Genomic DNA, 27,285 nt, shown 5'->3' with positions numbered 1-27,285 from the left:
CTTTTTACCCCTAACCCTGAACAACAGCCAATCGCTGTTCATGCAGCCGCCCAACCCAGTCAGATGGCAGAGCTGAGATTCGATACGATGTATTCGAAAACCCCAACTCTGGTGCTAGCATACTTTACCGCTGTGCCACCTGGGCGGCTTAAAACTTTAATATTTAACTAAGATTTTTGGGATCCATAGTAATTGCTGAATGTCCTTTAGAGCAACCCCTGTTTGTCCAATTATTTATGGTTTATGCATGTGCTTATCAATGTCATGAAATAGAAACATTGGCCATTTATTTAATATGTAGCCACTGGTTCAAGCCCCACCACTGCCAGGTTGTCACTGTTGGGCCCTTGAGCAAGGCCCTTTCATTGCTTAGACTATATACTGTCAAAGATAAAAGCGTCTACTAAATGCCGAAAATGTAAATTTTATTTGTTTATGACCATGAATTAGGAGTTGTTGGAACACCGTTTACAGTCAAGCAAGCTTAGGCTACCAGACATGAAACTATTCTCTAACAACCTTCTGTCAATGGGTGCAATCAAACTAGCCCTACTTATATAGGCAGAGAAAAGTCACCAAATGTACTGTCAGTGGATGAGAGGAAATTAGGAAGTTCAATAATATTGCACTTTCTACACCACCAGTTAATAAAAATGCTGTACTTATATTCTGACCAGGAGAATTTGTCATGTTTTCCGAAGAGCCACACTGAACTACAAAAGTTAGATTAATGAACATATTTTTAGACAAATAGTATGAGTTCTAATTAAGCAGCTGCAGAAATCAATGAAATATTAAAGCAGATATTACATTTATGTCCCTTACAAGTATGCACTAATTTTTGATCATATATAAGCAAATAGTATTAGAGTACAGTATGCGATTTGAGACCCAGTTTATAACAGCCGAAAGCTTGCTTGCACTTGACATCGCCATGTTGCCCTACAGTGACCAACATGCTTGCCTCAATAGTTGGTGTGAAATTGCTAACATTTCACGGGTCGACACTGAACCCTGCCTGTCAAAGATGTTTTGGCTCTGACCTACCACTTAGATTCGAATCCTCCAGATGCTCGAAGGGTACAGAGATATTTTCACAAACAATGCTGCTTATGTGTTAGTAATAATGCCAACCCAAACCGTGTTGTGATGATGGGCTCCATATAACACATGATGCTCATACACGCTATTACGACAACAGACGCTACTATAAGTAAGGAAGCACAATAATAAAAACAACGGCAAGAATATACAGAAGAATAAAAATCTGATGCCAACTCTGATCTATAATAACTTTGGCAAAAAGGCATCTAGAAATTAGAAGCACTTTTGCCTTCACAGTATTCCTGAGTACTGAGTGATTAAGGTCCAGTATAAATGAAGTCCAATTTTTTAATAATGCAGTAAGCAAGATTCCATCATGTAATGACTTATGAGATAAATGCACATCAATTAAAATAATCAGAGGGCCTACTGTCACTTAAACGGCACCACTTTTCCATCACAGCAGGTACAGCAGGTTTGAATTGATCCCTTGTAGCCAGCACATGAAGCCCTTCGGAGACTCCACTACTGATCTATACACTATATAACTGACTAGTGATGCAAAATGAATCACTAAGTATTCTGCGGCTGGCTGATACTCTTCCGAGGCTCTCCGGAGAGGTGGAGGACGTCCTAATCACATGACTTCACAGGACACTCCGAGGCAGCCCTGTTTCCTGTCCTCCCTGCTGTTGAGCTTTTTCATGCGGTAATGACGAATCTCCCGGACGAGGGTGTAAAAAGCATCCTCGACCCCCTGTAGCAAAAAATGCCCAAGAGTTAAATGTATGCATCATGTGTATTCATCTTGTCAGTATCAGTATACACCGATCAGCCATAACATTAAAAACACCTCCTTGTTTCTACACTCACTATCCATTTTATCAGCTCCACTTACCATATAGGAGCACTTTGTAGTTATACAATTACTGACTGTAGTCCATCTGTTTCTCTGCATGCTTTGTTAGGCCCCTTTCAAGCTGTTCTTCAATGGTCAGGACTCTCCCAGGACCACTACAGAGTAGGTATTATTTAGGTGGTGGATCATTCTCTGCACTGCAGTGACACTGACATGGTGATGGTGTGTTAGTGTGTGTTGTGCTGGTATGAGTGGATCAGACACAGCAGCGCTGCTGGAGTTTTAAACACCTCACTGTCACTGCTGGACACACGCTGCAACCAGAGCTGTATTCCGGATACATGGTATCGAATCCAGCTCTGCCTTACCGGCTCGAGGCTGAATAGCTACATGAACAACGATTGGCCGGTTGTTCAGTTGGGGGGTGGGACAAGGGGCCGGAAGTGGGTTTCTCTCTGTCAGAATGGTGCAGTTACAACCTCTGCCGGCTGATTAGAGGCGCCTGCACAAGAGATGAGGTAGGAGTGCTCTTAGGGTGTGTCTCTCCGCATGCAACGCTAGGTGGCGCAACACTCGTCAATGTGTAGGTGAAAAAATGCATGTGGGTTAGCTTCGATCTTCTCGGTCAGGGCAGAGTTCGGCATGGGCAGAGAGGAAGCACGACGCAAATTGGATAATTTGATGCGCTAAAAGGGGGAGAAAAAGGGGAGAGAGAGAGAGAGGAAGAGGAAAAAAAAAAAAAAAAAAAAAAAAAAAAAACTCCAGCAGCGCTGCTGTGTCTGATCCACTCATACCAGCACAACACACACTAACACACCACCACCATGTCATTGTCACTGCAGTGCTGAGAATGATCCACCACCTAAATAATACCTGCTCTGTGGTGGTCCTGGGAGAGTCCTGACTATTGAAGAACAGGGTGAAAGCAGGCTAAAAAGGTATGTAGAGAAACAGATGGACTACAGTCAGTAATTGTAGAACTACAAAGTGCTTCTATATGGTAAGTGGAGCTGATAAAATGGACAGTGAGTGTAGAAACAAGGAGGTGGTTTTAATGTTATGGCTGATCTTTTTTTTTTTTTTTTTTGCTTACCTGTCTGGTCTTGGCTGATGTTTCAACAAATTCGATGCCATAGCTCCTGGCTAGCTCCTGAGCCTGCTTGGTGTCAACGGTTTTGGCCAAATCACATTTGTTTCCAACCAGAACCATGGGCACGTCATCAGAGTCTTTTACTCGCTTGATCTGCTCCCTAAATGGAAAGAAGGAAAGAAGCAAACACTGCATAAAACCTACAGACAGCAGAATCCTCCATACACAGCTACCTAATATGCAGGAAATAAACAACCTTCCTCTTTTCATAACACCTCAGAAATATTGGTACTAAATATAGCCTAACGTGCTAGCACACCACTGCAGTGTTTGAACTCCTGAGTTCAAATTTTAGCAGAACCTGGCCAGGCATTCACACAAACACAATTGAACGTGTTAGAGGGAGGGCAGGTCAGATGGGGTCTCCTGCAGCTGCCAAGTGCGATCTCCGGGACTGCTCTTGGCCTCTCATGTTTAATTTAAGAAAGCTTACAACAGAATGTAAAGAAGCTGGAATATGTCTCTATGCAAGTGGTTACACAATATAGCAATTACCTACCGGTACAAATGCACATCAGCAAAAGATTTGGTGTTATTGATGGCAAACACACAAAGAAAGCCCTCTCCGGTCCTCATATACTGGTCCCTCATGGCACTGTACTCTTCTTGTCCTGCTGTGTCCAGGATGTCCAGCAGACATGATTCACCATCGATTACAACCTGCTTTCTGTAGGAGTCCTGTGCAAAATTCATACATTTAACAAAGTTATTGTGAGCCAAAATTACTAAATGATATCTGCTAAAGTAGAACCCCAATCGTCTATCACTTATGTGTAACTTGTGTGTAAAGAGGCTGTTCGAATTCTTAGATGCCTTAAAATGCTGTTTAATAAGGCACCTTAAATTTGAACGGAATTTTGACAGAATAACGAGGGAGCATCCGATGCTGCCTTAGCAGTGAAGACAATCCCAGCATTCAGTGCGGCACAGCTTTTCTCACAAGAAAAATATAAAATATGGCGGATGAATGCGGAGCAACGAACAGTTATTTTCAAAACGTAAATAAATTATCATTCATTTTTAAGTTGTATAAACATGCACAAGTGTCATTTATTTGCAAATTCGGGCTTGTCAGCGAATGTAGCCATTTTTCATACATGGTGGGAGATGTTAGTTGACATGCTAGTGCGTTGTGCCACCTCATCCCATTGGTTTGAATGGGATGAGGCTAACAGTGTTAGTTTAGTAAGCAAAAACAGATGGAATCGCTGTCTAAGTAATGCATTTGAATAACCTGACTTATAAGTCGATGACTTATTAGAATCTTCTATACCTAAGCAGCTGCCTCTATACTTAGGCAGCAGAGATGGGGACTCGAGTTTGCAACTCGAGTTGGAGTCGCACGTAAGTCGCACACACAGCGACTTCAGACTCGACTCGAACTCGTTTCAAATGACTCTGACTTGACTTGTGACTCATAAAAAATGACTTGCATACAACAAAAGCCAGCAACATTAATACATGTGACAATTATAAATATATATACTGTGTGTATATATATATATATATATATATATATATATATATATATATATATACAGTGTATCACAAAAGTGAGTACACCCCTCACATTTCTTCAGATATTTAAGTATATCTTTTCATGGGACAACACTGACAAAATGACACTTTGACACAATGAAAAGTAGTCTGTGTGCAGCTTATATAACAGTGTAAATTTATTCTTCCCTCAAAATCACTCAATATACAGCCATTAATGTCTAAACCACCGGCAACAAAAGTGAGTACACCCCTTAGTGAAAGTTCCTGAAGTGTCAATATTTTGTGTGGCCACCATTATTTCCCAGAACTGCCTTAACTCTCCTGGGCATGGAGTTTACCAGAGCTTCACAGGTTGCCACTGGAATGCTTTTCCACTCCTCCATGACGACATCACAGAGCTGGCGGATATTCGAGACTTTGCGCTCCTCCACCTTCCGCTTGAGGATGCCCCAAAGATGTTCTATTGGGTTTAGGTCTGGAGACATGCTTGGCCAGTCCATCACCTCGTCTTAGAGGTGTGTTTGGGGTCATTATCATGCTGGAACACTGCCCTGCGACCCAGTTTCCGGAGGGAGGGGATCATGCTCTGCTTCAGTATTTCACAGTACATATTGGAGTTCATGCATCCCTCAATGAAATGTAACTCCCCAACACCTGCTGCACTCATGCAGCCCCAGACCATGGCATTCCCACCACCATGCTTGACTGTAGGCATGACACACTTATCTTTGTACTCCTCACCTGATTGCTGCCACACATGCTTGAGAACATCTGAACCAAACAAATTAATCTTGGTCTCATCAGACCATAGGACATGGTTCCAGTAATCCATGTCCTTTGTTGACATGTCTTCAGCAAACTGTTTGTGGGCTTTCTTGTGTAGAGACTTCAGAAGAGGCTTCCTTCTGGGGTGACAGCCATGCAGACCAATTTGATGTAGTGTGCGGCGTATGGTCTGAGCACTGACAGGCTGACCCCCCACCTTTTCAATCTCTGCAGCAATGCTGACAGCACTCCTGCGCCTATCTTTCAAAGACAGCAGTTGGATGTGACGCTGAGCACGTGCACTTAGCTTCTTTGGACGACCAACGCGAGGTCTGTTCTGAGTGGACCCTGCTCTTTTAAAACGCTGGATGATCTTGGCCACTGTGCTGCAGCTCAGTTTCAGGGTGTTGGCAATCTTCTTGTAGCCTTGGCCATCTTCATGTAGCGCAACAATTTGTCTTTTAAGATCCTCAGAGAGTTCTTTGCCATGAGGTGCCATGTTGGAACTTTCAGTGACCAGTATGAGAGAGTGATACACTGTATATATATATATATATATATATATATATATATATATATATATATATATATACAGTGTATCACAAAAGTGAGTACACCCCTCACATTTCTGCAGATATTTAAGTATATCTTTTCATGGGACAACACTGACAAAATGACACTTTGACACAATGAAAAGTAGTCTGTGTGCAGCTTATATAACAGTGTAAATTATTTCTTCCCTCAAAATAACTCAATATACAGCCATTAATGTCTAAACCACCGGCAACAAAAGTGAGTACACCCCTTAGTGAAAGTTCCTGAAGTGTCAATATTTTGTGTGGCCACCATTATTTCCCAGAACTGCCTTAACTCTCCTGGGCATGGAGTTTACCAGAGCTTCACAGGTTGCCACTGGAATGCTTTTCCACTCCTCCATGACGACATCACGGAGCTGGCGGATATTCGAGACTTCGCGCTCCTCCACCTTCCGCTTGAGGATGCCCCAAAGATGTTCTATTGGGTTTAGGTCTGGAGACATGCTTGGCCAGTCCATCACCTTTACCCTCAGCCTCTTCAATAAAGCAGTGGTCGTCTTAGAGGTGTGTTTGGGGTCATTATCATGCTGGAACACTGCCCTGCGACCCAGTTTCCGGAGGGAGGGGATCATGCTCTGCTTCAGTATTTCACAGTACATATTGGAGTTCATGTGTCCCTCAATGAAATGTAACTCCCCAACACCTGCTGCACTCATGCAGCCCCAGACCATGGCATTCCCACCACCATGCTTGACTGTAGGCATGACACACTTATCTTTGTACTCCTCACCTGATTGCCGCCACACATGCTTGAGACCATCTGAACCAAACAAATTATTCTTGGTCTCATCAGACCATAGGACATGGTTCCAGTAATCCATGTCCTTTGTTGACATGTCTTCAGCAAACTGTTTGCGGGCTTTCTTGTGTAGAGACTTCAGAAGAGGCTTCCTTCTGGGGTGACAGCCATGCAGACCAATTTGATGTAGTGTGCGGCGTATGGTCTGAGCACTGACAGGCTGACCCCCCACCTTTTCAATCTCTGCAGCAATGCTGACAGCACTCCTGCGCCTAGCTTTCAAAGACAGCAGTTGGATGTGACGCTGAGCACGTGCACTCAGCTTCTTTGGACGACCAACGCGAGGTCTGTTCTGAGTGGACCCTGCACTTTTAAAACGCTGGATAATCTTGGCCACTGTGCTGCAGCTCATTTTCAGGGTGTTGGCAATCTTCTTGTAGCCTTGGCCATCTTCATGTAGCGCAACAATTCGTCTTTTAAGATCCTCAGAGAGTTCTTTGCCATGAGGTGCCATGTTGGAACTTTCAGTGACCAGTATGAGAGAGTGTGAGAGCTGTACTACTAAATTGAACACACCTGCTCCCTATGCACACCTGAGACCTAGTAACACTAACAAATCACATGACATTTTGGAGGGAAAATGATAAGCAGTGCTCAATTTGGACATTTAGGGGTGTAGTCTCTTAGGGGTGTACTCACTTTTGTTGCCGGTGGTTTAGACATTAATGGCTGTATATTGAGTTATTTTGAGGGAAGAATAAATTTACACTGTTATATAAGCTGCACACAGACTACTTTTCATTGTGTCAAAGTGTCATTTTGTCAGTGTTGTCCCATGAAAAGATATACTTAAATATCTGCAGAAATGTGAGGGGTGTACTCACTTTTGTGATACACTGTATATATATATATATATATACACACAGTATATATATTTATAATATATTTATATATATATATTTATATATATATATATATATATATATATATATATATATATATATATACATACACAGGGGTTGGACAAAATAACTGAAACCCCAGTCATTTTAGTGTGGGAGGTTTCATGGCTAAATTGGACCAGTCTGGTGGCCAATCTTCATTAATTGCACATTGCACCAGTAAGAGCAGAGTGTGAAGGTTCAATTAGCAGGGTAAGAGCACAGTTTTGCTCAAAATATTGCAATGCACACAACATTATGGGTGACACACCAGAGTTCAAAAGAGGACAAATTGTTGGTGCACGTCTTGCTGGCGCATCTGTGACCAAGACAGCAAGTCTTTGTGATGTATCAAGAGCCACGGTATCCAGGGTAATGTCAGCATACCACCAAGAAGGACAAACCACATCCAACAGGATTAACTGTGGACGCAAGAGGAAGCTGTCTGAAAGGGATGTTCGGGTGCTAACCCGGATTGTATCCAAAAAACATAAAACCACGGCTGCCCAAATCACGGCAGAATTAAATGTGCACCTCAACTCTCCTGTTTCCACCAGAACCAACCCGGGTTGGACAAAATAACTGAAACACCTGGTTTTAGACCACAATAATTTATTAGTATGGTGTAGGGCCTCCTTTTGCGGCCAATACAGCGTCAATTCGTCTTGGAAATGACATATACAAGTCCTGCACAGTGGTCAGAGGGATTTTAAGCCATTCTTCTTGCAGGATAGTGGCCAGGTCACAAGAAGCTAGCATTTCTTCTGCGGTGTTGCTATCAGTGTGTGAAGAGTGGGAGAAGAGGGTTGCATTGACAATCCAACACAATGGGCAGCACTTTGAACACATTTTATAAGAGGTCAGAAGCTTGTAAATAACTCATGAAAGAATAAAGTTACGTTAAAACCAAGCACACCATTGTTTTTCTTGTGAAATTCTCAATAAGTTTGATGTGTCACATGACCCTCTTCCCATTGAAAAAACTAAAGTTGGATCCAAAATGGCCGACTTCAAAATGGCCACCATGGTCACCACCCATCTTGAAAAGTTTCCCCCCTCCCATATACTAATGTGCCACAAACAGGAAGTTAATATCACCAACCATTCCCATTTTATTTAGGTGTATCCATATAAATGGCCCACCCTGTATATATGATCCAACATCATTCTGATCGTGTCATTTTCTGCTCTCTAATAACGCTCCGGCCGTCTTAACCCGCAACGCACGCAATGGGTAAATGTTCCAGCCAGCTTCCAGCGTAGTGATGAAGCATCGCTCCCTGCTCCTTCCTTTGAATATGAATCTCACTTAAAATGGTGGAATATGTAGTGCACTTCACAGTAACAACTAATGTGAATGGAACACTCCTACAGAATTGGCACTAATGGTTGATAAAACGCTTTCTGAACCAATCAGACCTTCTGATTGTAATTGTTAGTAAGAAATACTGTTATCTGCATTTATTTAGTTTGCAGCGTCACACAGATGTGTTAATGAAACGCTTGATTGGCTTTCTACCGAGTTTGTGTTTTACTTCACAACCGGGAAAAGTTTGGAGGTTTTTAATTGTAAGCACATTTACAAAATAACGGGTTATTCCTAATGGGACACACGGTTATACATTTAATAGCATCTGGAACAACATAAGCTAAGGTAAGCAGTGATTATGGATATTTTGCTGTGTTTTGGATTTTGGCCACTGTGCCTTGATTTGCAAAAGTAACAAAACGTCAGTTTAACTGGTACCTAGGAAAGTAAAGGCACGAAGTAAAATGGCAAAATACAGTTGCTAATCTGTTGCTGTTTTTTATCTGAACTTACATATTATTTGTATATTTCTACGCTACATTTCCAATATATGTTTTGTGTTTATTATATTGACTCATGACTCGACTCGGACTCTAGCCTATTGACTCGTGACTTGACTCGGACTCTAGCCTATTGACTCGTGACTTGACTCGGACTCGTATTTTGTGACTTGTGAACATCTCTGGTAGGTAGTAAGACAGCAAGGCAGCTCACTAGGTTTTCGAACAGACCCTAATTGCCCAGGCTTACAGAGGTATGGACTGGGCAGTAGGCACCAGATTAAAAGGGGAGACGGGAAGAAGAAAGCAGTGCCATGGCATCATAGCAGCTTAAAGCATTGTATTTAAAGTTCTCAAAAAACCCTGAATTTGTTGTACATGTGCTCACATTTGACAACACAAAGGAAAACTAAAGTCTTTTTCCCCATTTTCCCCTAAGATAAAAACCAGGCTACTGTCCTGCCCCTGGTTTGGAAAGCTTAAAACAGGTTGAACTGAGTAAAGAGTCTAGACATGTCAGTCTGGGTGTGGCAGGAAGCAGATGTTTCAGCTTTTGTTCCGCCCAAATGCTACTTTATAACGTTTGTCTGTAATGTAAGGCGTACCTCTATGGTGGGGTCATATTCATCTACGAAGTGATTCTGGATGAGCTGTATGGTGAGTGCACTCTTCCCAACACCACCTGCTCCTACCACCACCAGCTTATATTCGGTCATCCTGCTGCCGCCGTATTACCTGAAAGAACATGGGGAGAAGAGAAACAGAAACAGAAAATAAGCAACGGTTACAATATACTTGCACTCTTTCATATAAATTCCTGTTTTCCCCCTAATTTAGTCATTTATAATTGTCTAATCCCTGAACAATTCCTCTGCTGCTAGAACCGCCACTACGTTGGTCGAGAAGGGCTGCAGACGCGCACCTGCTTCCTCCGACACAGCTGACAGTGACGTCTTTACTCTAGCCAGTGGTGGATTCTAGCCCGGTTCGAATCTCGGCTCTGCAACCGGTCGGCTGGGCACCATCTAGCCGGCACACCTGGCAGTGCCTGCAGCAGACACAAATCGCCCACAGTGTCTGCTGTGTGGGAAAAGACCGGACTAAGTGGGTGGGGTCTTCAAGCAGACCACAGGTGTAAAAAAAAGGGGTCCGCTAAGACTGTGCACGCGTCGGAGGGCATGTGAGCAGCAATATACCATCTTTGAACGCAATCAGGGATCCACAGCAGCGGAAGACAAATTGACTACGCTACACCGGGAGAAAATGCATGAATAAATAGAAAAAAAAAAACTATTACCAATCTTGTATTCAAATATATCTAACAGCATTTAGCAGGCAGCTTTTATTCAGAGTGACCAACAGAAACACAACTTCAGTACATATTTCCACACACAAAAATAGACAACAGTCATAAAAACACAAATCTACAGTATAGGTAGAACAGAAGATATTTTTGTTTGTTTTTCTTCAGAAAGACAGATTAGTAAGTGCAGGGGTTGCTTCTATTTAAGTGTTTTCATAAAGTAAAGAGGTGCGACTTCAGTCATAGTTTGCTAGTACAAAAAACCCCTTGATGCCTGGTAAATCAAAACAAGCTAGACTTTTGGCTCAAGAGTACATGGTACAGAACAGTGTTTAATAAGTTCAGGACTAGTCGGTTTTTAGCTTTATAGGCAGTTATCACTGGTGAATTTAATGCAGGGAGCATGTACAGTGCCTTGCAAAAGTATTCAGCCCCCTTGAACTTTTCAACCTTTTGCCACATTTCAGGCTTCAAACATAACGATATGAAATTGTAATTTTTTGTGAAGAATCAACAACAAGTGGGACACAATCGTGAAGTGGAACGAAATTTATTGGATATTTTAAACTTTTTTTAGAAATAAAAAACTAAAAAGTGGGGCGTGCAATATTATTCAGCCCCTTTACTTTCAGTGCAGCAAACTCACTCCAGAAGTTCAGTGAGGATCTCTGAATGATCCAATGTTGACCTAAATGACTGATGGTGATAAATAGAATCCACCTGTGTGTAATCAAGTCTCCGTATAAATGCACCTGCTCTGTGATAGTCTCAGAGTTCTGTTTAAAGCGCAGAGAGCATCATGAAGACCAAGGAACACACCAGGCAGGTCCGAGATACTGTTGTGGAGAAGTTTAAAGCCGGATTTGGATACAAAAAGATTTCCCAAGCTTTAAACATCTCAAGGAGCACTGTGCAAGCGATCATATTGAAATGGAAGGAGTATCAGACCACTGCAAATCTACCAAGACCCGGCCGTCCCTCTAAACTTTCAGCTCAAACAAGGAGAAGACTGATAAGAGATGCAGCCAAGAGGCCCATGATCACTCTGAATGAACTGCAGAGATCTACAGCTGAGGTGGGAGACTCTGTCCATAGGACACAATCAGTCGTACACTGCACAAATCTGGCCTTTATGGAAGAGTGGCAAGAAGAAAGCCATTTCTCAAAGATATCTATAAAAAGTCACCTGGGAGACACACCAAACATGTGGAAGAAGGTGCTCTGGTCAGATGAAACCAAAATCGAACTTTTTGGCCACAATGCAAAACGTTATGTTTGGCGTAAAAGCAACACAGCTCATCACCCTGAACACACCATCCCCACTGTCAAACATGGTGGTGGCAGCATCATGGTTTGGGCCTGCTTTTCTTCAGCAGGGACAGGGAAGATGGTTAAAATTGATGGGAAGATGGATGGAGCCAAATACAGGACCATTCTGGAAGAAAACCTGTTGCAGTCTGCAAAAGACCTGAGACTGGGACGGAGATTTATCTTCCAACAAGACAATGAACCAAAACATAAAGCAAAATCTACAATGGAATGGTTCACAAATAAACGTATCCAGGTGTTAGAATGGCCAAGTCAAAGTCCAGACCTGAATCCCATCGAGAATCTGTGGAAAGAGCTGAAAACTGCTGTTCACAAACGCTCTCCATCCAACCTCACTGAGCTCGAGCTGTTTTGCGAGGAAGAATGGGCAAAAATGTCTGTCTCTCGATGTGCAAAACTGATAGAGACATACCCCAAGCGACTTGCAGCTGTAATCGCAGCAAAAGGTGGCGCTACAAAGTATTAACGCAAGGGGGCTGAATAATATTGCACGCCCCACTTTTCAGTTTTTTATTTCTAAAAAAAGTTTAAAATATCCAATAAATTTCGTTCCACTTCACGATTGTGTCCCACTTGTTGTTGATTCTTCACAAAAAATTACAATTTCATATCGTTATGTTTGAAGCCTGAAATGTGGCAAAAGGTTGAAAAGTTCAAGGGGGCTGAATACTTTTGCAAGGCACTGTATATTTCATGAAAATACAAACCCCATGTCCAGAAAAGTTGGGACGTTTCGTAAAACAAAATAAAAAGGAGAATATGTGATTTGTTTATTCTTTTGAATCTTTTTTTCCCTTTCAGAACTGATAAAAGTAGAATTTTGCTTCGCAGATTTGCAATATTTTAACTGATCAATGTCATTATATTTTGTAAATATAAACACATTTACAATTTAATGCTACACTCTCCAAAATTATTGTAATAGAGACATCTTTAAGGTGTTCCATCACCTTTCCTGTTAATGAGTCTTGTTAATGCTTTAAGAACTGTGCAAGTGACTTTTTGGTCTATTCTTGCTTTATACTCAACAGTTTGTGGTCGCAGCCCTCCGCTTCTCCTTTTCATGCTGCACCATACATTTTCAATAGGAGACAAATCTGGACTGCAGCCAGGCCAATCAAGCACACACACACTGTCTACAAGGCCACACTGTTGTAGCACATACAGAAAGAGGCCTGGCATTGTCTTGTTAAAATATCCATGGACTTCAGAGGAACATTTATGGAAGGATGTGTCTCTCTAAAACAAAGCAACTGGGCACGCTCTACCAGTTATGTTGTCCGATGTACTGCCCCTTGAGAGCATAACTAATACAGGGTTGCAGTCCACACTGGAATTCACCTGAATTTAACACAGTGCCACTATTTTTAGGCTCACATTGTCTTACCAGCTTTTACACTTATATGTACCTATATGCCATATTTACTAAACTCTCAATCCAAACTGATTCTGGTCTGCAAGTATAAAAATGACACAGAATACTTATATACATTACAGATATCTAGAAGTTTATCAAAATTCTGGACATGAACTGCATGCTGCTTCACCTAAACGTATCCCTCATATGCTTATGTGAAAGATAATAAATACCCTAATATGTATAAAAAGTAAAAAAAAACAAAAAACTAATCTAACTGGCCTTATACAAACCATAAACAGGGGAAAAAACTGAGGGTATGAAGTACAGTGTATCACAAAAGTGAGTACACCCCTCACATTTCTGCAAATATTTCATTATATCTTTTCATGGCACAACACTATAGACATGAAACTTGGATATAACTTAGAGTAGTCAGTGTACAGCTTGTATAGCAGTGTAGATTTACTGTCTTCTGAAAATAACTCAACACACAGCCATTAATGTCTAAATAGCTGGCAACATAAGTGAGTACACCCCACAGTGAACATGTCCAAATTGTGCCCAAATGTGTCGTTGTCCCTCCCTGGTGTCATGTGTCAAGGTCCCAGGTGTAAATGGGGAGCAGGGCTGTTAAATTTGGTGTTTTGGGTACAATTCTCTCATACTGGCCACTGGATATTCAACATGGCACCTCATGGCAAAGAACTCTCTGAGGATGTGAGAAATAGAATTGTTGCTCTCCACAAAGATGGCCTAGACTATAAGAAGATTGCTAACACCCTGAAACTGAGCTACAGCATGGTGGCCAAGGTCATACAGCGGTTTTCCAGGACAGGTTCCACTCGGAACAGGCTTCGCCAGGGTCGACCAAAGAAGTTGAGTCCACGTGTTCGGCGTCATATCCAGAGGTTGGCTTTAAAAAATAGACACATGAGTGCTGCCAGCATTGCTGCAGAGGTTAAAGATGTGGGAGGTCAGCCTGTCAGTGCTCAGACCATACACTGCACACTGCATCAACTCGATCTGCATGGTCGTCATCCCAGAAGGAAGCTGACGCACAAGAAAGCCAGCAAACAGTTTGCTGAAAACAAGCAGTCCAAGAACATGGATTACTGGAATGCCCTGTGGTCTGACGAGACCAAGATAAACTTGTTTGGCTCAGATGGTGTCCAGCATGTGTGGCGGCGCCCTGGTGAGAAGTACCAAGACAACTGTATCTTGCCTACAGTCAAGCATGGTGGTGGTAGCATCATGGTCTTGGGCTGCATGAGTGTTGCTGGCACTGGGGAGCTGCAGTTCATTGAGGGAAACATGAATTCCAACATGTACTGTGACATTCTGAAACAGAGCATGATCCCCTCCCTTCGAAAACTGGGCCTCATGGCAGTTTTCCAACAGGATAACGACCCCAAACACAACCTCCAAGATGACAACTGCCTTGCTGAGGAAGCTGAAGGTAAAGGTGATGGACTAAACCCAATTGAGCACCTGTGGCGCATCCTCAAGTGGAAGGTGGAGGAGTTCAAGGTGTCTAACATCCACCAGCTCCGTGATGTCATCATGGAGGAGTGGAAGAGGATTCCAGTAGCAACCTGTGTAGCTCTGGTGAATTCCATGCCCAGGAGGGTTAAGGCAGTGCTGGATAATAATGGTGGTCACACAAAATATTGACACTTTGGGCACAATTTGGACATGTTCACTGTGGGGTGTACTCACTTATGTTGCCAGCCATTTAGACATTAATGGCTGTGTGTTGAGTTATTTTCAGAAGACAGTAAATCTACACTGCTATACAAGTTGTACACTGACTACGCTATGTTAGATCCAAGTTTTATTTCTATAGTGTCGTCCCATGAAAAGATATAATAAAATATTTGCAGAAATGTGAGGGGTGTACTCACTTTTGTGATACACTGTATGCTCCCCTCAATCTATTTATGGAATGTCGGTGGATGGGTGGACTGGGGCTGCAGATTTGTTACATTAGTTCTGTCATTCTGTCACTGGGCTGATGTAGCATCGTAAAGTCTAAGAATAAATTAAGGTGGCAGCAAATTTAGCCATAAGATGTTATGATTATATAAGAAGATCTACTTATGTGACAGGTGCAATGACAGTATATTTACATATTATTTTGTGTTCCTTCTGGCTTAATGTGTCACTCATATTTGACTTGACATTTGAAAGTTCTTTTTGAGTGGGATCAGAAACTGATCTCTACTCCTAACTGGTAGGATGATGCTACATAAGCAAAACTAGTGCTACAGCAAAAGTACAGTATGTGTACTTGCGTGCTAACAATCCGATTAGTATTAAGTAAACAATACTTTTTTTTTTTTTACTGAACTAAGGCTGTCACCTAGATCTTTGCCCAGTCAACAATTTATTGATGGTAGGTGGGCTGAATTATAAAATGCATCAGTTGTCATACACCGATCAGCCATAACATCAAAACCACCTCCTTGTTTCTACACTCACTGTCCATTTTATCAGCTCCACTTACCATATAGAAGCACTTTGTAGTTCTACAATTACTGACTGTAGTCTATCTGTTTCTCTGCATGCTTTGTTAGCCCCCTTTCATGCTGTTCTTCAATGGTCAGGACCTCCACAGTACCACTACAGAGTAGGTATTATTTAGGTGGTGGATCAATCTCAGCACTGCAGTGATACTGATTGTTTCTATATGGTAAGTGGAGCTGATAAAAAGGACAGTGTGTGTAGAAACCAGGAGGTGGTTTTAATGTTATGGCTGATCGGTGTATATTCATCAATCATACAAGCTACACCTACCATGCCGAATAACTTTGCAAGTATACAATTACAGGCTGTAGCCCATTTATTGCTCTTTTAACATCGTCACCCACATTTATCGATAGAAAGGAACCCCCACTAACCAGATATTATTCGGGTGGTGGCCCATATACAGCACTGCAGTGACACTAACATGGTAATATCATTACAGTGTGTGCTGCAGCTGATACACCTGTACCAATACATCAGTGTTGTGATTTTTCAAGACTATGTAAATGCATTGGCATCCATTATTTTATTTAACCTCAACAACAAACTGGACTGGTCAGTTACCACTACTGCACTTTATAAAAAAGGTCAGAGCAGACTCTACCTACTTAGGAGACTGCAGTCATTTGGAGTGTGTGGGGGGGCACTCCTTAGGACTTTCTTTGATACAGTGGTGGCATCAGCCATCTTTTGGGGCAGCAGCATCTCTACAGCAGACAGGAAGAGACTCATATACAAACTCATTAAGAGGGCCGGCTCTGTCCTGGGAAGCCCCTTAGACCCAGGAGGATGTTAGCCAAGCTGGCATCCATGCTGGAGAACGACTCCCACCCCATGCATGAGACTCTGGCAGCACTGGGCAGCTCCTTCAGCGACAGGCTGCTTTACCTCAAATGTGTGAAGGAGCGGTATCGCAGGTCCTTCCTTCCTGCTGCTGTTAGATTATACGACCAGCACTGCTCCAGACCGATCGCGTACACACACACTTTAAACTAATCATGTAACATTCTTAACATTTTTAACGTGTGCAATTTTAGAGTTGTGCAACTATTTGTAAAAAACAGAGTTTTTTTTTTTACTTTTCTTATTGATAATTGTCTATTGTTATACATTTGTACTGTTAATTTGTCTATTTTTTGTACTGAGTGCCTTGCTATACCTTTGCTGCTGCAACACTGTGAATTTCCCCACTGTGGGACTAATAAAGAATTATATTATATTATCTTATCTTAAATGAGGTACAGAAGGGGGCAACAGATGGCCAACAGTCATTGTATGAAAGAAGCTAACCTGTATGGTAGGGGTAGTTTTTTTTTCTCTCCCCTTTTTCTCCCCCTTTAGCGCGTCCAATTGCCCAATCTGCATCACGCCTCCTTTCCGCCCCTGCCGATCCCTGCCCTGACCGAGGAGATCGAAGCTAACCCACATCCCCTGCGACACATGAGCAGCAAGCCTTATGCATCTTGCCACCCACACATTGATGAGCGTCATGCCACCTAGCGTAGCGTGCAGAGAGACACACCCTAAGAGCACTCCTTCCTCATCTCCGTGTAGGCGCCTCTAATCAGCCAGCAGAGGTCGTAACCGCATCATTCTGACAGAGAGAGACCCACTTCCGACCTTAGTCCCGCCCATCTGAACAACAGGCCAATCGTTGTTCATATAGCCGCCCAGCATCGGCCGGTAAGGCAGAGCTGGATTCGATACGACGTACTCGAGATCCAGCTCCGGTTGCAACGTGTGTTTATAAAATGAATGGGCAGCACAGTGGCTCAGTGGGTAGCACTGTCGCCTCACAGCAGGAAGGTCCTGAATTCGATACCCGGGTGGGGCCGTCCGGTCCGGATCCTTTCTGTGTGGAGTTTGCATGTTCTCCCTGTTGTCCCCACAGTCCAAAGACGTGCAAGTGAGGTGAATTGGAGATACTAAATTGTCCATGACTGTGTTTGACATTAAACTGGTGAACTGATAAATCTTGTGTAATGAGTAACTACTGTTTCCGTCATGAATGTAACCAAAGTGTGTAAAACATAACGTTAAGATCCTAATAAATAAATAAATAAATATTATAAAATGACCAATGACTGTAGGTGTTAGACAGGTATATCTAATAAAGTGTTCGGTGAACGTATAATATTAAAATGATTTATTTGGCCACCATGATCATTGTGAGAATATTATGAACTGCCTAGTGATTATTATAAGGTCTGGTGCAGCTTTGTCATCCATTACTTGAGTTTAATAATCTTATATATGTTTTAAGGCAGTGTAAACTTGCTAAATATCTTATTTAAACGTTAAAATGTCAGTGAGTTAAAGTAATGAATGAGAAGCCTGAGTTACTAAGCAACTAAGTAAGCTAAGTCACCACAGGAGTTAAAAAACTAACTCGTTTTAATCAAATGAAAACAATAATATCAGATATAAGTTTATTAAAACGCGAATATATTTCAAGAACTATATATTTATCACAAGTTTTCAATTCACTTTAACCCGTAGTTAGAACTTAGTAGCGTTAGCATTATGCTAATCGGAAGTATAAATCTTGTAGAACTGGCAAACTCACCCACTGCGGTTCATCCACACCCGGCTAGTCTGTTAGCAACTATGCTAATTAGTAACTGTTTCTACCAAGAACCATGTCACGCTTATTACCTAGCAGTACTTGTACCTTTTAATTAAAACAAATAAATAATATTTATATTGTAAATATTACAGCGATAATTTAACTGTAAAACATGGTTCGTTTCTATGTAAAAAAATGGTCTGGTCAGATTTCACACAGCTCGTTTGGTTCCTATTTCCCACCCGTATTCCGATAGACCCCACCTTGTGAACAGCGATTGGCTACAAACTCTCAGAAACAGGCTGCACTTTATCAGTGAGTCACATAGATTGACTCAGCTCATCAATAAGAGTCGACTCCTGAACGGTTCTTTGTCCAGCAGCAAATCTAGACTGAAATTTGGGAGTATAATGCTTAAACAGAGCATCTACAAATAGCCCTGGTTTCATTTTTTAAATAATAACACGTCGTTTAACATGTATTAAAATATTATGAACCAATTTTGACTGCTTCCCAACGACTCGCTCTCTGAAGTACACAACAGTGCTGCTGACGTTCCTTAATTCTCATTTCATGCTTTGTAACCTATGCTTATACACTGCCTGGCCAAAAAAAGGTCACCACCTGGATTTAACTAAGCAAATAGGTAAGAGCCTCCCATTGGATAATTACTGCATGGGTGATTATGTTTCAGCTGGCAACAAGTTATTTAACCCTAACTGATGCAATGAGTAGCTTCTCATTTGTAAAACAACCACGTCGAAAGACACATCCTGTGGTCGTGGAAAAGATGTTAATCTGTTTCATAAGGGTCATATTATTGGCATGCATCAAGCAGAGAAAACATCTAATGAGATTGCTGAAACTACTAAAATCGGGTTAAGAACTGTCCAACGCATTATTAAAAAGTGGAAGGACAGTGGGGAAACATCATCTTTGAGGAAGGAATGTGGTCAGAAAAAAATCCTGAATGATCGCGATCGGCGATCACTTATGCATAGTCCACACTACACGGTTTTTGCTCTGATTTCCGCTCGGCGACTGGTCGGCGCTAGATTTGCCGGCTCGGGAGCAACTCGGCGTTTGCTCAGCGATCAAAACTCGGCTCTCAATCGCTAAGTGTGAACTATCCAACAACTCGATCCGACCGAATCGGAGATTTCTAGCATGTCAGATATCTGATCTGAGTTGCGCGACTGGCAGTGAGTGCTATGTCGAACAGCCAATGAGAATGCAGGATACAGTGTGAGGGGAAACGCAGGAGAGGAGTGTAAACAGGTGGGACGGGGGATAATATAGTTTATATCAGAATACACCGGCACACACACGTTTTACAGTAATTCTGACTTGATCGTTCTCTACAAAACATAACACCAACACTGCATTGCAAAAATATTAATTAACCTCCAACTCACTACAGAACAATCCAAACTGTTCATGTTGCCAAATCCACTCAGATTCATTTATTTTTCCTCCTTGATTTTACGCTGCACATCAGCGCACAAACACTTTGATCGCTCGCTACTTGTTGACGTGCATTTTTGAACGTTGTATCATTAAACCCCTCGTCACTTCTCACGTGTGTTTGTAAAAAAAAAACAAAAAAAACAACAACGTAGTTTGGGAGACCAGAGAAGCTGGCCTGCGATTCCAGTTGGTGATAGATCGTGTAGTGTGAAAGCCCCTTATTTCCGATTAGTCATGTAGTGTGAAATACACACTGACTGAAAGACTCCCGAGTGCAAAAGTCGTGTTGTGTGAACTGTACAGCGACCCGGCAAATCAAAAAAAAAAATGAGGAACTTGGCATTAAACGTTTGGTGAAATCAAATGGTAGAAAAACTACAGTAGAACTCAGGGATATGTTTAACAGTGAAAGTAAGAGCATTTCCACACGCACAATGTGAAGGGAACTTAAGGGATTGGGACTAAACAGCTGTGTAGCCTTAAGAAAACCACTTGTCAGTGAGGCTAACCGGCAAAAACGGCTTCAATTTGCTAGGGAGCATAAAGATTGGACTCTGGAGCAATGGAAGAAGGTCATGTGGTCTGATGAGTCCAGATTTACCCTGTTCCAGAGTGATGGGCACATCAGGGTAAGAAGAGAGGCGGCTGAAGTGATGCACCCATCATGCCTAGTGCCTACCGTACAAGCCTGTGGGGGCAGCGCTATGATCTGGGGTTGCTGCAGTTGGTCAGGTCTAGGTTCAGCAACGTCATGTGCCCAAAGAATGAGGTCAGCTGACTACCTGAATATACTGAACGACCAGGTTATTCCATCAATGGATTTTTTCTTCCCTGATGGCACGGGCATATTCCAAGATGACAATGCCAGGATTCACCGTGCTCAAATTGTGAAAGTGTTTCAGGGAGCATGAGACATCATTTTCACACATGGATTGACTACCACAGAGTTCAGACCTGAACCCCATTGAGAATCTTTGGGATGTGCTGGAGAAGACTTTGCTCAGTGGTCCAAATCTCCCATCATCGACACAAGATTAATGCAACTCTGGACAGAAATAAATGTGACATTGCAGAAGCTTGTGGAAACGATGCCACAGCGAATGCGTGCCGTAATCAAAGCTAAAGGCGGTCCAACCAAATATTAGAGTGTGTGACCTTTTTTTTGGCCAGGCAATGTATATTACACTTCATAATGCTTTACTTGTTTCCAATAAGGGCAGGTCTGAACTGCAGTTAAGCGAGTAGGACCAACTTGCACAATAATTCCAATAACCTGTGGGGGACATTCCTGTAATAGACTTATGCATACTAATGGCATACAGAACAATGGAAAACATGATTAGCTGGACATTATCCTCCTCACCCCCGAGATTGGACGCTTTGAAAACAAACAATATCCTGTAACAACACTTGTTCATTTCAGCCTTTTAAATGACATTATACAAAAAAAAAAAGAAATTTTGCTTGGGGACTGTGAGTTATTTAGTGTCCAGTATACTGGACATTTGGAATTAAGAGCATGAAATGTGCAAGATTCTGAAAAAATTTACATATTATTATTACCATTATAACATGTGACATATCAAGTATTGTACATTTATGGCATAATGTAATACATGTTTATAATATTAAAAAGCATATACTAGTTTATACAGAAGTTAAAATTTACATTTTAATTATTTATATGAATATTTTAAATATTTAATTTAAAACTTTTAATTTTAAAAACTCAAACCTTAAAAATGAAAACTCAAACTTTTTAATTAAAACATTTAGCTTTGTTCCTTTCCCCTTTTCTTATAAACAAACTTTCCTTTTATAGATATATTTTAAAAACAATGAACATTACTAAAACATAAAACAGAATATTCAGTTTGTGAATATTAATTTTAAATTTTAAATTATCCACATATCTATCTTTCAATATAAATATTTTGAAAATAAATTATATCTAAATTATTCAAATCAAAACCTTTTGCATTTCAGCTTTGAGTTTTTCTTTTCTTTTTTTAACGGGACCTTGTGTGGAACTCATAAAAGCAGTTTCGTTCAACTTGAATGCAAAGAAATACATTACATTTTAAACATCTTATGCTTGATTTTTTGGTGCAGCCAGGGTTTCTGCACCTCTGAGGCTAGTGCTATCACTACCCACCACTGGCAAGTGCTCTGCCCCACTGCATCTAACATCTTGGCTTAGAATCACTTGACTCCCTATCACTATCCTGTAGATATTCATCCCACTACTCTCAACACTGCAGTCTATTACTATCATCTAGTAATTTAAGCACCTCATCTACTGTCAGCCCTTAACATACACGAAAAAGATATGTACAGCACGAAAAATGCAAAAAGTAATACTGATGCACATCTTCTAATTCATAGTTAGCATGACAAACTAAACAACATTCAATACGTTAAATCCAAATGTCCAGCTGGCTGGACATAAAACATTTGCTCGAAATTTAAGTATGCGTAAATACATATTCATCGCTTATATTGTTACCAATCATTACAAAAACCTTCTAAAAATACATCATTTCTAAAACACTTTGGTTATATGTGCACATTAATAGATAAAAACGTATGTTTTGTTCGGTCACGGAGGCAACAAGCGTCTTTCTCAACAGATGCCATCTTCGGGTCTTTTTTCAAGAAGCTTAAAAAAAATTCTCAATGTCTTTGACCAACCAGTAGAAAGACAGAGTTGTGTTGGAGTGTCTAAAAGTGAGTGTAACAAAGTAAAACTTCCTGTTGAGTTATAAAACCCAGAAAAAAAATGTCCAGTATACTGGACATTAGGAGTGAGGAGGTTATTAATACATTTATGTTATTATGCCTACATAAGTGTCATTAAAAAGCATGATTATAATGTAAATTCTTATATTTCTTCATGGCTGAGGGTGTATTTTTCAACAAACACCTGAGGTACTGGTAACAGTGCTGTAGCTGGTCATCCAAATGAACTAGGTTACCCTACACTGAAGTGTTTGTGTGGTGTCCAATCTCAGCGCGGCTATTAATCCAGAACCAATCACAGAACAGAAGGCGGGATGTAAAGTAGGAATACGGGTGGATAATACAACAGACTCTGGCAAGAATGGGTTAGATTTCCTGTTAAGAATTCTGCTTCTCTGTGTCTGTGTTACTTTCTTAGCGCATGGCTGACATCTACTGACCTGGAAATATCATTCAAAAAAGGGCAGTGATAACTACAATACCTACTTTCAAAACACACTATATTGCCAAAAGTATTCACTCACCCATCCAAATCACTGGATTCAGGTGTTCCAATCACTTCCATGGCCACAGGTGTATAAACCAAGCACCTAGGCATGCAGACTGCTTCTACAAACATTAGTAAAAGAACGGGTCGCTCTCAGGAGCTTAGTGAATTCCAGCGTGGTACCGTGATAGGATGCCACACGTGCAACAAGTCCAGTCGTGAAATTTCCTCACTACTAAATATTCCACAGTCAACTGTCAGTGGTTTGTTTGTTTGGATTTTAAAGTCATGTTTTACACTCTTTGGTTACGTTCATGACAGAAACACGGTAGTTACTCGTTACACAAGGTTCATCACTTCTCAAGGTTATATCGAACACAGCCATGGACAATTTTGTATCTCCAATTCACCTCACTTGCATGTCTTTGGACTGTGGGAGGAAACCGGAGCATCCGGGGGAAACCCACACAGACACGGGGAGAACATTCAAACTCCACACAGAAAGGACCGCCCCACCTGGGGATCGGACCCAGGACCTTCTTGCTGTGAGGCGACAGTGCTACCCACTTAGCCACCGTGCCGCCTAACTGTCAGTGGTATTATAACAAAGTGGAAGCGGTTGGGAACGACAGCAACTCAGCCCCCAAGTGGTCAGCCACGTAATATGACAGAGCGGGGTCAGCGGACACTGAGGCGCATAGTGCACAGAGGTCGCCAACTTTCTGTAGAGTCGATCGCTACAGACCTCCAAACTTCATGTGGCCTTCAGATTAGCTAAAGAACAGTGCGTAGAGAGCTTCATGGAATGGGTTTCCATGGCCGAGCAGCTGCATCCAAGCCTTACATCACCAAGCGCAATGCGAAGCGTCAGATGAAGTGGTGTAAAGCACGCCGCCACTGGACTCTAGAGCAGTGGTGACATGTTTTCTGGAGTGACAAATCACTTTGGACTGTGGGAGGAAACCGGAGCACCCGGAGTAAACCCAAGCAGACACGGGGAGAACATGCAAACTCCACACAGAAAGTACCCGGACCGCCCCACCTGGGGATTTGTGTGTGTGTAAATAACTTACAGCTGAGAAGAAGAGTTTTCTTTTCATTAATACTAGAAAATATCCAGTGTTTGTCAAGCGTTACTTTTAAGATAACTAAGTTGACCAGTAGGGTGTTTGCTTTTATGTAAAATTAAAAACTAACAGTTTAGATTTACTATATTAAAAATACAGGCCACATAGTAGACACTCAATGCAACAAACGTCAGTACACCTTTCATTACTGAGATTTAAATACGTAGTGTGTCCACCTTTAATTTAACTCAATCCTCCTCAGCATGGTAGATACCAGTGCTGCACAAATATCTGGAGAGATGTTTTCAAGGGTTTTTTCCTTGGACACCGTCTATAGAGGTTGATGTTATGAAATGTCCTTCCCACTTTCTGAGCTGTCACAGTTTGTTTGTTTGTTTGTTTATTAGGATTTTAATGTCACATTTTACACTTTGGTTACATTCATGACAGGACAGGTAGTTACTCATTACACAAGATTCATCAGTTCACAAGTTTTTTGTTTTTTTTTACCCCTTTTTCTCCCACTTTAGCGCATCCAATTTCTACCCGTCAATCATCCTCTCACTAATGCTGGTCCCTGCTCCTGATTGGGGAGGACGAGACTGCTCCACGCCCCCTCCGACACATGCACAGCAATCGAACATCTTATCACCTACACTTGACGAGTGCAGTGCGGTACAGCGCTGTGCACGGAGGGCCACACCCTCCCCATCTCTGTGCAGGAGCCACCAACCAGCCAGCAAAGGTCGTAATCGCACTAGTCTAAGAGAGAGTCCCCATCCGGCTTAGTTCCGCCCCTTATCTGAACAACAGGCCAATCATTGTTCATGTAGCCACTCAGCCTCAGCCGGCAAGGCAGAGCCGAGATTCGATACGATGTATTCGAGATCTCAGCTCTGGTGAACAGCGTGTGTTTTACCGCTGCGCCACCTGAGCAGGCAGTTCGGCAAGTTTATATCAAACACAGTCATGGACAATTTAGTGTCTCCAATTCACCTAACTTGCATGTCTTTGCACTGTGGGAGGAAACCGGAGCACCCGGAGGAAACCCACGCAGACACGGGGAGAACATGCAAACTCCACACAGAAAGGACCCGGACCGCCCCACCTAGGGATCAAACCCAGGACCTTCTGACCAGTCACAGAAACTCCTGTATGTATTCACTTTTTTTGCATTGGTTGTCTACTTTGAGGCCTATATTTTCTTTTTTAAAGTACTTAATTTTGTTTGTTTATATGAGGGAATACTCTACTTGTCAACTTAGAAACTGCGATTATTGAGAGGTGATACAATTTTGAATTATATGACATTTAAGTGACATTACACAGGGGTGTACTCACATATACAGCGGGGGAAATAAGTATTGAACGCATCAACATTTTTATCAGTAAATGTATTTCTAATGGGACTATTGACATGAAATTTTCACCAGATGTTGGTAACAACCCAAGTAATCCACACATATAAAGCAGTCAAAACAAATGAGTCCAAAAATTAAGTTATGTGTAATAAAGTGAAATGACACAGGGAAAAAGTATTGAACACATGAAGAACAGGAGGTGCAAAAAGGCATGGAAAGCCAAAACACCAGCTGAAATCTGTCAGTATTTAGAAAGCAATCCTGCCCCTATCAGTGCAAATTAATATCAGCTGGTTTAGTCTTAATTGATGGCCTACAAAAAGGTTTCTCATTACCAAGGTGTCACACAAGAAGCATCTCGTGATGGGTAAAAGCAAAGAGCTCTCTCAAGACCTTCGCAACCTTATTGTTGCAAAACATACTGATGGTATTGGTTACAGACGTATTTCTAAACTTCTGAATGTTCCAGTCAGCACTGTTGGGGCCATTATCCGGAAGTGGAAAGAACATCATTTCACCATAAACCGGCCACGGCCAGGTGCTCCTCGCAAGATTTCTGACAGAGGACTCAAAAGAATAATCAGAAGAGTTGTCCAAGAGCCAAAGACCACTCGCGGAGAGCTTCAGAAAGACCTGGAATTAGCAGGTACAGTTGTTTCAAAGAAAAGTAATGCACTCAACCGCCATGGCCTTTATGCACACTCACCACGCAAAAAGTTTGCTGCACAACATTTGGACAAGCCTATAAAATACTGGGAGAATATAGTCTGGTCAGATGAGACCAAAATTGAACTCTTTGGATGTCATAGCACACACCATGTTTGGAGGAGAAAAGGCACTGCACATCACCCCAAAAACACCATACCAACAGTGAAGTTTGGAGGTGGGAACATCATGGTGTGGGGCTATTTCTCAGCATATGGTACTGGTAGACTTCACGTAATTGAAGAAAGGATGAATGGAGAAATGTACCGAGACATTCTTGATAAGAATCTGCTGCCATCTACAAGGATGCTGAAGAAGAAACGAGGGTGGACATTTCAGCAAGACAATGATCCCAAACACACAGCCAAGGAAACTCTCAAGTGGTTTCAGAGAAAGAAAATAAAGCTGCTAGAATGGCCCAGTCAATCACCCGACTTGAATCCAATTGAAAATCTATGGAAAGAACTGAAAATCAGAGTTCATAGAAGAGGCCCCCGGAACCTTCATGATCTGAAGACAGTTTGTGTGGAAGAATGGGCCAAAATCACACCTGAACAATGCATGAGACTAGTTTCTCCATACAGAGGGTGTCTTGAAGCTGTCATTACCAACAAAGGCTTTTCTACTAAATATTAAATACATTTCAGTAAGCATGTTCAATACTTTTTCCCTGTGTCATTTCACTTTATTACACATAACTTAATTTTTGGACTTATTTGTTTTGACTGCTTTATATGTGTGGATTACTTGGGTTGTTACCAACATCTGGTGAAAATTTCATGTCAATAGTCTAATCAGAAATATATTTACTGAGAAAAATGTTGATGCGTTCAATACTTATTTCCACCGCTGTAGATAAACAAACTGACTGACAACAAAAAGTCAATAGCAATAAAGTACTTCTGAAACAACAAAGCTGAATAAATAGTAGGACTGAACAGGAATAGTAGGCTGAAATATAGCTGCAGATGCATG

The 27,285-nt window shown here is 41.6% G+C and overlaps 1 protein-coding gene across 1 annotated transcript; it reads right to left on the bottom strand.

The window, feature by feature from the left end:
• Positions 1-1,378: 1,378 nt before the first annotated feature.
• On the bottom strand, positions 1,379-18,911 carry nras (NRAS proto-oncogene, GTPase). Its single transcript, XM_062999120.1, has 5 exons — positions 18,485-18,911; positions 10,009-10,138; positions 3,553-3,731; positions 2,997-3,153; positions 1,379-1,801 (listed from the first exon to the last, which is right to left on the bottom strand). The coding sequence occupies exons 2-5, from the start codon at positions 10,117-10,119 to the stop codon at positions 1,682-1,684; spliced, it is 567 nt and encodes a 188-aa protein (XP_062855190.1). The 5' UTR covers positions 10,120-10,138; positions 18,485-18,911; the 3' UTR covers positions 1,379-1,681.
• Positions 18,912-27,285: the final 8,374 nt, after the last annotated feature.

The sequence above is a fragment of the Trichomycterus rosablanca genome, chromosome 7 (genome assembly GCF_030014385.1).
Source record: "Trichomycterus rosablanca isolate fTriRos1 chromosome 7, fTriRos1.hap1, whole genome shotgun sequence".
Taxonomy (NCBI): Eukaryota; Metazoa; Chordata; class Actinopteri; order Siluriformes; family Trichomycteridae; genus Trichomycterus; species Trichomycterus rosablanca.
The sequence above is the reverse complement of the archived record's forward strand: the minus strand, read 5'-3'. Positions and strand labels throughout refer to the sequence as shown.